Source organism: Cokeromyces recurvatus, assembly GCF_025118155.1.
Source record: "Cokeromyces recurvatus strain NRRL 2243 chromosome Unknown BX663scaffold_1, whole genome shotgun sequence".
Taxonomy (NCBI): domain Eukaryota; kingdom Fungi; phylum Mucoromycota; class Mucoromycetes; order Mucorales; family Mucoraceae; genus Cokeromyces; species Cokeromyces recurvatus.
Window position 1 is genome coordinate 1693649 of NW_026251387.1, and position 11752 is coordinate 1705400.

Below are 11752 nucleotides of genomic sequence, written 5' to 3' on the forward strand. Positions count from 1 at the left end.
CAAGTTTTATTATTATCCCTATCTCTATCATAATAACCATCAAATATATCTTAATCGTGCACACTCTCTAAATGATTAAAATAAAAAAAAAAATATGTCGGATCTTTATACTGCTGACAGTAAAAAGCTTAAATATATCATTTATGAGTTAAAGCAAAAAATAAATATTCTCTTGGTCTTTGCTCCCCTAATGTTATGCTATTCTATTTTTTTTTAGTCCCTAATCTGTAACTATTTATAGCATTCATTAAACACAGCTACTATGTTGGGTTCTCTGCTGGTTGGCGTTTTATGCTATACTCAAAGTATCCTCTTATAGTTTATTATTATTATTAAATATCACGTAATACATATATTTATAGATGTACAAGCTATAAAAGCTCGGAAATAACGAGAATCCCCCTCCCTTCATTCATATTTAACATATTAAATACACGTTAACTATGCTTCCTTTACACAATAAGTTTATAGCTGCCTATAAGAATTAGTACACTTCATGAACTTGATTACTTGTAGCACAATAAAGTTCCGCACGCAACATCAAACTCTTCAGAGAAATAAAAAGAAAAGAAAAGAAAAAGAAAAATAAAGCTCCTGGATTAACTCCTTTTTTTTTCATTGAACCAAAAGTATAGTCCTTACAATATTTTATATTGCTTTATTATCCTACTCCCCCCTTTTTTTTACTCTCGCTCCTAAAGATTATTATTATTTTTCCAGTTACTCATTTATTCCCTCGGTTGATATATTCCGGACATTTTTGATTTATTGAGCAACTTGAGCACATTTGTATCATTAATTATGTGTGAAACGTAAATATTACTTTATTAGTAACGAGGAATGCCAAAATGAAGATAGATCTTGGAAATGCTACTAATTGTATCTTATTTAGCTAAAGCCTTCCTTTTTTTTTGTTGCTATTTGTAAACAATAAATTAATAAATCAAAAGTTTAAAATACTCAAAACTTAAAACTTACATAGACTACTATTATAGCTGTTTATTTAAACTTGCTTATATTAACTGCATACAGCTTTAAAACATATTTAGAAGAAAACCAAGTGACATAAAAACGTCTACATTTGTGTAGCAAAGTTATTTTATTTTAATTATTTTTTTTAGCTAACGATAATTTACTAATCTAGCAATACTATTCAGTTAATATAATGATCTACTAAATGTTCAAACACTATATAAATCTATGTCTAACGTATTTATTTATGACCCTCTCTCTCTTTCTTTCTCTCTCTTTTTTTTTTTATGTCAATTACATTTAAATCAATTTGAAGTCTCTCTCTTTTTTTTCTTTTATTCTTCTTTATATTCTATATACTTATAAGGAGAGGATTATAAGGTACATTTTACAACTTGTACTCATGTGTATCAAACTTACTTTTATTACGTATGTAAATAATGCTTTTTTTTTGTTAATGAAGAAGGGTTTTTTTTTTCTACTACCAAAGCGTAATAGATATGAAGCCGCATGAATTTCATCCTTCTACTGATGGTATATATTACGTGCTTATCAAGTAAGAATTTTTTTTCTTTAAAAAAAAAATAAATCTTTTTTAATATATATTTTACATAACACAAAAGCCGTGCATATGCATGGTATATATTCATAGATTACACAAGTAATAGAGATTAAATACATTTAAACGTATCTGTACCGTTTCTATGACGACAAATATTATCTTCTATTGCCACAGGAACTTAATTTAAAACCGTGAACTTATAGTTTTGATATTTGTCAATTAATAATGCATATTTGCTAAATATAAACCTATAAAACAGTAATAAATGGGATGATTTGTTTGGGTTTTGTTATAAGCAATACATGTAAACCGGCGATAAGCCATATATAGTAAAAAAGGAAAAAAAAATAAAAAATAAAAAATAAAAAATTCTTCGAAAAAAATGGCAAAAGCCCCTGCTGCATTGACTTTGCAAATCATTAGTTTACATATCTGGAGCTCAATAAATCGTGCACTGTCCATTTGCTTCTCAATAGATGTACTTTTAATAAGAAAAGTTTTATTTGATTTTTTTAAAAAAAAGGAAGTAAATATCTCAAATTGTCTTTCTTCTTTAATATCAACTTCATGCTTTATAAACGAAAAAAAAAAAAAAGAAGAATATAAAGTTCAAATTTAATTGAAAGCTGAGCTATTTTTAAAAATTAACTAAACTAAATTGTCCAACTTTCTAGATGTATTTCCTATCCTTTGTACTTTGCAGTTTAAAGATTATAGTTGTTTTTTTTTTGTCAAAATCGTACAAAATCTTTAATTTTTTTGCATATTCCCTTTGCAACATGAGACATAGTAAAAAAAAAGAATATAGTGGATTTATACTAAACTGCAGGAATGGAATAATAAACAAAAGCAACTATATATTAATATTAAGCACATGTGCTTGTCAGAACCAAAGAAAAAAAAGGAATAAAAATTTGCCCGATTTGGAATAAAAGCTTCCATACAAAGTTACTTGATTTTCCTAGGTACATTTTGTAAATCCAGAAAAAAAAATGTCTATCGATTCACTTACATTTAAACACACTCATCTTATTTCTATTGTATTTCATTTAGTACCAAAGAAATTTCCTGTTTTACTATAAATTTTTATTAGAAAAATGACTACTACATTTGCTTGTAAATATGTAAATAAATATCTATTGTTTATTTCATTTTAATGGAAGAAGGAGACTTTCTTATTCAGTTGCGTTTAATTAAAAAAAAAAAGTTACACTTTCAAAAGGGATTTTAAGCTCACTAAAAAAAATGCTAATTATAGTAGAATAAGGGGTAAAAAAAGCAGATAGCGTGATGAGGAACCATAGTAGTTTACTATTATTAAAACAATTGAGAAACTCCTAGATTAATAATGAATTTTAAAAAGTTAGAACAAATACTTAATAATTATATTTTTTTTTTAAAAAGAAAAAAAAAGTATATTGACACAAAGAAATAGCATATAGTTTGTACGCTTATTCTAATTTATGCGCATTTATAATATAACATGCATTTAAAATAACTATTTAATATATACAGCCTAAAAATGAAATTAGAAAATTGAAGGGATTTTTTTTCTCATGATATGCATTTCAGGATAATCTTATGTGAATTCATGGCTAATTGACATTATCCCGCAAAAGAATTAATATTTTAATAAGAATTAACAAAGCTATAGGAGGATATATATCGTACCTGGAGGCGGTCTTTAACCATATATAGCTACTATAAAGAAGGATATTAAAAAAAAAGTAAAATAATAATAATAAGCATGAGGAGGATACCAAAGTAAAATACAGTAAAATCATAGAATTTAAAGGAGTTGAAAATAAATAAACTTTTCAAAATTTACACAAAGTCTAAATACGAGAAACACTTTTTATTGGTTGGATGATCACTTTGTACTTTTTATGTTTTCAAATAAATACGGGCTCAAGTCAAACCAAAAAAGAAAAAAAAAAAAAAAAACTACAAATATTTATCAATTAATTTTAAATAATAATAATTACTATGAAAACTGATAATCAATCAAATATTCCAAGACCTTTAAATTGTTTCTTATTGTATCGTCTTGAAAAACAAAAAGAAATTGTAGCTAAATGCTTTGGTGCTAATCATCGTGATATCTCTAAAATTATTGCAAAATGGTGGAAAGAAGCCTCTGATGAAGAAAAAAAATATTATCGCGAAAAGTCTCGTATTGCCAAGTTAGAACATAGTAAAATGTAAGTATTTAATAAATAAAAAATAGTTTAGTTTAGTTTGGCATTTGTTAATGAGAATTCCATTTAATCATTAGATATCCAAATTATAAATATGCTCCAAAGAAGAAGACTACACCAAAGCGTGTTTATATTCGAAAAAGTAAAAAGAATCAATTTACTTCTCGTATTGAAGAAAATAATAAGTTAATGGAGATGATTTACAAAAATCCTTCAGCTCTTGAAACAATTACTGAAGAAACCACGCTTTCTACCTTCAAGAAGTCTTCCACAAATGAGGCTACAAGAAAGACTTCTAAATATGCACATATGAAAAAGACAGTAAAGCAAACTACATCTGAAAATGACTTGATTATGAACTACTCTAATCCTATTGCAAATCAATTATCTCCTGGATTATCTTACACTTCTTCTGTATCTCCTCAAGTTGGCTCATTCTTTGACTATGACATCTCTAGCCCCTATACAGTATCTACTCAATTGGACACTACTATGAACACCTATCCAATCTCATATAACTATACAAACAATACACCTTTTATGAATAGTTATAATGCTTATGATAACTTAATCTATGACTCTAAAGATTACTTTAATTTCAACTCTATTACTACTAATACCAATACTAATACTACCATTAATAATGAATCTATGGTTAAAAATACACAAAATTTGGGCTATATCAGACCATTTGAACCTCTGTTTGACTTCCCTCAACAACAGCTTAATGATGATCTTTTAATGATGCAGATCAATGCTTCTATCAACTATATCGATCCTACTCTTCTTCATATGTAAAGCTTATATACTCGAAAGGGGAAAAAAAAAAATTTTTTTTTATACTTTTTAATTTAATTATTTATGCTACAAAATGGCCGTTTTATTTTTATATACCATTTCTTTTCTACACATTAATACTTTTTATATACCTTTCTTATGAACTTTACTTATGTTCGTATTATATACTTCTTTGACTACCTTCCCACTCCACCCGCTCACACCCATTTTTTAATATCATGAAACTATGACAGGTTCAAGTTTTTCTTTTCTCTTTTTCTTTTTAAACCAAATAGATTTCTTTAAAATATATAATATATAATAAACTTTAATATCGATTTATTAAATATGCTTAAATTCTATAAGGATTTTTAATTGCAATACAAATAAACATTTTAAATAGCATACTTCTTCTTGCCCTCATCCTGCAAAAAAGAAAGTATATATACAATTCAGTATCACTTAATTTATCAAGAAGAATGATAAATACTTACACTAATAACACAAATATGATCTAAATCACGGAAATACTCATTGTAATCCAAGGCGTAACCTACAACAAAAGCATCAGGAATAGCAAATCCAACATAATCAGGTATATAACCATTGCTCTTGGGAGTTTTCTTAATTAACAAACTGGTCACTTTAATTGACTTTGGTTCAAATGTTTCCAACTTCTTTAGCAATTGAACCATAGTAGCACCAGTATCAATAATATCTTCAACAATTAAAAGGTTCTATTGGTAAAAGTATTGAAGAAATATAGTCTTAATACTCTTTTATCTATTAATATTATTTTTTATTTTTATTTTTTTTTATTCTTCTTTACATACCTTTCCTCTAAATTCATTGCATTCTTCATCAGTAATGGACATGGTAACACCTTCTGATTGATCATTTTTGTATGACTTGACACGGATAAATTCTAAGCTCAAAGGTATAGTCTCACCATTTTTTGTGGTTAATTTTTTTACAGCATTGATAAGATCAGCAAAATATTGATGACCACCTTTTAAGATACAACAAACAACTAAAGGACCCTTGGCTTCGTCGACAATTAAACGTGCCAATTTGTTAACTCTGTCCATAATTACACCATGAGGAATAAGAATGGAAGAAACATCTCTTTCATAATGAGAAGGAATGACAAAATGATCAAGAGAATAGTGATTCTTTTCGGTTGTTACGTCAATGTATTGAGAAGCGTCCATTGGCATTATAGTTTAAATTATTAAAAGTAATATTAAAGAAGAAAAAAATATTTTTTAAATGGATTCAGAAACCTTTAAAAATTATTTAGTGACTGCATTTTATGAGATTTACCGAATTTTTTCAAAAAAAAAAAAAAAAGTGACATATTTCGAAAAATTCAGTTTAAATTCGTTTAAAAATAAAGCTATTTGTTTGATGCTATCGAAAGAATAACTTACGATTCAATCCTATGAACAACAGTGAAAAAATAGTAAATGTAGCTACTATATTTAAGTTTGTTTTACCTTATTATCTTGAGAAATCTACTCGATTTTGTCCATGTCTTTTTTTTTTCCTTTTCTATAATGTTAACATACATAATTGCCTTTAGCCCAGAAATGCTATTGATGTTCTTATTTAATATTTAATAGATAAATTGCCCTACTATCTACTCATACAACAACAATACTGATCTGTATTCACTGCTATTGTTCTCTATGCGGTCGATTATATCCAGCACTACTCCGACTTTTAACCCGTCCAGTCTTCACTTATTTTTACATTTACCTTTACTCTACTATTATTATTATTATTATTATTATTATTTTTGTTTTGTTTCCTAATCCTTTATGTATTCGGTCTGGGAGGATAGTTCTTTCAATTCCATGTATTCTTCGGGACTGTAATCAATAAATTTTTCTTTTTCTTTTTTTTTTTTTTTTTTTTTTTTTTTTTTTTTTTTTTGTGTATGTGTGTTTGAAATTTTATTTCATTTCTTTTTTTTTTAATTATTTTATTTAAACTTTCAAAATGTCACAATTAAGACGAATTGAGAATTACGCAAAAAGATTACACGACAGTTGTGAAAATTCTATTGACAGCGAAGAAGTGTTGCAAACAATTAAAGATATTGGTCATGAATTAATATCTAATATTTCTGAGGACAATATAGGTTAGAAGCTTAGTAAATTTTAAAGTAGAGAAAGGTGGAGATTTAAAAAAAAAAATATACATATATCCTTTATTTTGATAGATAATGCGTCTTCAGTTTTGTTTAAACATGATGGACCTATTCACTTTTTTTTCTTCAAGTGCAGAGATACTACAAATGACGATCTTGCTACTGCTGTAACTGAAATACTAAAAACCCTCTGTACTTTTTTAAAAAGACGAAAAACAAATAAAAGCTTACAAAAGTACTCGAAAGATTTGATGGTAATTTACAGAAAATTTAAAAGATGATTTATGCAGAATATATTTATCTTTTTTTTTCCCCCCTTTAATAGAGTCAGTTTCAAACAATAGCATTGAAAAAAGGCAATGCAATTACCAAAGCAACTGCAATTGAAGCTATTGAAGTCATGTTGGATATCAGAAATGGATATAATGTTCAAGAATTTAATGTTCCTACACTCTATTCTAGGTGAGTCATTAACTATATCTTTTATCATATATAATCAAAAAAAAAAGTTTACCATAAGAGCCTTCTTTTTTTTTTTGTTAATAGTTTCTGTAATCAATATACATTACAAAAGACACCTGCTCGTGTGAAAGCAAAGGTGATCGAGTTATTAGGTACCATTGCTAGATATTATCCAGATGTAGTTGACGAACTTCAAATTAAAAAATTGAAAAGATGGTGCTTTGATAACTTGACGCATCAATTGAATATTTCTTCAAAACCAGAGGCTATAACTATTTCAGGATATTTAACTTGCCTAAATTCTATTTTATATCGAAATGAGCAATCAGTTCTACTTCAAACTAATGATAGTAATACTCTATTTAATTTCATTTTCAAAGTCTTGAGAGATTATACATATACAAATCGATATGCAGCACCTATCTCTGCTCTAATGTTATTTAAAGAACACTCAACTCTATTCTCCAATCTACTTTTATATAATAGTGAAAAGCTTTATGATTGTTTAAATTTTTGGGCTTCTCATCATAATCAAATTGCATGTAGATATGGGTTAGCAGCTTATGAAGAATTTTTTAGACAGGTGTGCAATTACCTAAAGAGTGTATTTATATCAAGCAATATTAATATTATGTTTTATTCAATTTTAGTTATCTGTCGTTTTATATTATAATATTGGAGGCATTCGGGAAAATGATGTATTTAATGTAGGTTTAACTATGATTATTAATATTTCCCTCTCCCTCCTCCTCCCCCTTTTTTTTTCCTTTTTATATATGTATATGCATGTATGTATGTATTATCTTCAAGAGATTAATTTATTTATTACAGAAAATTATGACTAAATTGAACGAAATCCTTGAAGTAGCTGATAACTTGGAAAACTTGTATAAAATTTCTGTAGCTATTCGTGGTGTGGGCTATTTTTCCAAAATTTTTTCAAAATTGCCTGAAGATAAAGGAAAAGAAAAAAGAGATCAACTACGACGAATGTTAGTCAAAATTAGTGATTGGTTCTATTCCGAGTAAGTTGAATATAGTGTATGCTATTGTGCGCTTTATCTATCTATTTATTTATTTATTTATTTATTGAATGCAAATTATTATTATAGAGCCAACACAGATCAGAAAGAGTATATTCGACATCTTCCAGCATTTATAAAATCATATACATCTTTTGCTGAAGAATTTAATATTATACCTATAGAACTCATGGGTAATCTTCAAAAAATGTGTGATATATTCATATTAAGTTTTCCACATTTGTCTGGCTATCACAGAAGGATAGGTAGCGTTTACATTCAACAATTATTAAGTATGCTCTATCAGAAAGGTGGAGGAATTTTTAAACACTTTGCGGAGAACCTCTGTAAGTTTTATATTCCCCAAACTTGAATATCTAATGAATGAAAATATTTAGTCGAGAAAGCGTTGATATGTACTTGTACGACAATTCACCCACCTAATAAAGAAGACCATCCAGCTTATATGGAATTGGTATTTTTTTGGAAAATAATATTAAGCAAAACTTATTCTGAAGTATCACAAATCAAAGTAAAAAATGATAGTGATCAAGAAGAACAAAATGAAGATGAAATTAAAGAAGAAGAAGAAGAAACATATAAAATTTATCAACAAAGGCCAATTGTGGACCCAGAAAATCTTACAGAAGCATTATATGATTCTTTTATAGTGACTGTTATGAAAGTCATTCAATCATTCAACCTAAAATTAAAAAACAGAACAGATGATTCAGAATTTAAAGAGGTTAAAGATAATACCAGTATTGTTTCCAAATCACTTCAGCCTGTCAACCAAAAAGATTTTATTTTGTTTCAAAATCTCATAGATTTCTGGTGCATTGTAGTAAAAGAGATTGATAATATGAGGTTGACGCATTGGGTTTATATTTTCAGTACAACCATGATTGATCAAAGTATCATTCATCCTCTAGTGAGTGGATTTTATAAGATGCTATCTGAGGTCTTGGTTGTATGTGAAAGGATCCAGTTTTTTAAGGGCTGTAAATCATACTTTTTAAATGAAAAAAATGGACTTACAAAAGAAAATATGTCAAAGGTAAATTACATTAATATGCATGTGAAGTAATTGGATTCATAAGATATACTAATGATTTTTTTTTTTTTTACATAGCCAAATGAATATGCAACATATCTTGTACTTTATGAATATCTAAAAGAAGTTTGGCATCGACTTCAACAGTTTACAGATGAATTGTTAGCATCTTGTCTTCAATTAATATTGGCCTATCCGATTGAATTTTTTAATATTGAAGAGCTTACTATACCTCTTGAAAAAGCTTTACGATTAGGCATCACGTACCATCCTTTAGCTACTATTGCCATTGATAGTATAGACAAATTAATGGATCCTAATCTCAATCTTGATATTAATTCAGATTTTTTATCTCGAATTTTGCCCTATATCAATGAATATCTTCTTATTGGTGATGTCTCCTTCATTGAAGAAGAAGAATACATAGGTAAGAAAAAAAAGTACAATACACCCACCGCATCACAGCGTAAATACCAAGCTGTTCAGGCAAAAATGACATCGGATCAAATTGGAGTTATAAAACGTAACTATGCTGGGCTCCCTGAGCTTCAGAAACGAATGATGCAGTTTTTAGGAAGATTAGGTGGTAAGAATAAGCAACTTCTTTTACAAAGTAATGATTCTATACAAAATAATGGAATGCTCGCATGGGATTCTGCTAAAAAACTTAAATTACGTGTGCCGTTTATGAATACAAAAGTGGATATATATGTTGATGAGTATTTGCCACGAATTTGTGAACTCGCTGAATCTTCACCAGATCGACAAGTGAAAGTAGCTGCCTGTGAATTATTACATGGATTAGTTATCTATATGATTGGTGATAGAGCTTTTAAAGCACAAACAACACGAGATCCAACTGAGTCTGATTATCACAAACTGTACATACGTCTCTTCCCTGTCATGATCAACTTGGCTATTGACCCTGATCAAATAACAAGGGATATTTATAGATTATTAAATTCACAAATCATCCATTGGCTAACAAATAATGCTCAGGCTGAAAACCCAGAGACAATTGTATTGTTGCAAGCACTATTAGAAGCATCTTGTAGTACAGATGCAGGTCTTCGTGACTATGGCACTGAATGTATTCAAGAATTCGTAAAATGGTCAATTAAACAAACGAGTCAGTCAACTAATTCTGTTCACAATATTGAATCCTTACTCAAAAGATTATATAACCTAATGAACAGCCCTAGTGCATCAAAAAGATTTGGTGCTGCTTTAGTATTTAATCGTATATATCGACTTTATCGAGAAGAACCAAGATTAGTTGGTATATATACATTCGAAATTCTCGGACAGTTCCTACTTAGTTTAAGAATAACAGAAACAGATCATCCCTCAATTGGAACGCGAGATCAAATTATTGAAGCAATCTCTCATATCAAGCGCATTATTTGTGAAAAGTCCCAAGTCTTTATGAATGAAAATTCACAAAGACCATTTATTGGGCACCCTGGAGTCAAAGATATGGATTGCTTAGTACAATGGTTATTCAAAGAAAGTGGAAGACCTCAACGTGCTTACGCTAAAACTTGTATTCATCTTTTCATTGAATTTGCAGTGCTACTGCCTGATATTAAGAGCTGTAAGCAATGGCTTTCGCGTCAAAGTTCTTTTAATACACTATTAATCAATGTATACGAAACGGATCGACTGAATCTACCTTTAAAAGCATCTGTAGGAGAACATCCTATAGATGTCTATCATCATTGGCTTAAGCAATTAAATTGCACTATAGATGGTTATATCTGGCTTATTGAATGCGAAATCATGGATCCAGTTGACCTAATCCAGTTACCATCGTCGATCTTTTTCGATGCTATAGCTTTCTTTATAGAGAATTCCCCTCAAAATTATTTGGATGTTGAACAATTTTATACTAATATGAGTGAGAAAGTAAAAGTAACTTCAGTATATGCATATATATCAGTAAGGTTGATCTATTTGATCGACTTGATATACAAATCCCCTCAGTCTCTTCAATATGCAGAGAAGAAGCTTTCTTTTATTTTGCTGCATAAAAAATTTACGGAATGGGTTGCAAGGGCCTTAATTTTACCTAAGCAAGTCTCTGAAATAATTCAATCGTATCAAAAGAATATGATTACTCAGTCAGATATGAAGCGTATATTTGATATTGCAAAACAATTTATCACCACCATGAAGACAAAATCGTCCATTGGTTTTATAGATGCCTTGGCTGTTTCTCTCGGCAAGATATTACAAGATCCAAAGATAGATCTTTTGTTAAATTTAGCACATAATTTAGGTATGTTTATTATTATTATTTTGAGGAGAGAAGAAAATGAGGGTGTATTTGTGTGATGATATTCTAATAATACAATTGATGATATTCTAGGACGGTCAGCGCTCATAGAAGTAGCTCAAACGTTTGAGGGCATAAAATTTCTTCAATCCTTGAATATTTTCGATTTAATATGTCAAAAGGCAAATGCATTGAATAGTAATTACCCGAATAGTGCCTATCAGTATTGCGTAAAGCTATTCGATCGTTATTTACAAGACTGTGAATTAGTTCATGAT

The 11752-nt window shown here is 28.6% G+C and overlaps 2 protein-coding genes across 2 annotated transcripts; one reads left to right on the forward strand and one right to left on the reverse strand.

Annotated features, from left to right (window-relative positions):
- The first annotated feature begins 3464 nt into the window (after positions 1-3464).
- On the forward strand, positions 3465-4808 carry BX663DRAFT_539461 (uncharacterized protein). Its single transcript, XM_051530718.1, has 2 exons — positions 3465-3735; positions 3810-4808. Exons 1-2 carry the CDS (start codon positions 3521-3523, stop codon positions 4528-4530), a joined length of 936 nt encoding a protein of 311 aa, XP_051388099.1. The 5' UTR covers positions 3465-3520; the 3' UTR covers positions 4531-4808.
- A 2-nt stretch (positions 4809-4810) lies between these two features.
- On the reverse strand, positions 4811-5738 carry BX663DRAFT_493034 (phosphoribosyltransferase-like protein). Its single transcript, XM_051525305.1, has 3 exons — positions 5343-5738; positions 5004-5246; positions 4811-4934 (listed from the first exon to the last, which is right to left on the reverse strand). Exons 1-3 carry the CDS (start codon positions 5724-5726, stop codon positions 4905-4907), a joined length of 657 nt encoding a protein of 218 aa, XP_051388100.1. The 5' UTR covers positions 5727-5738; the 3' UTR covers positions 4811-4904.
- Positions 5739-11752: the final 6014 nt, after the last annotated feature.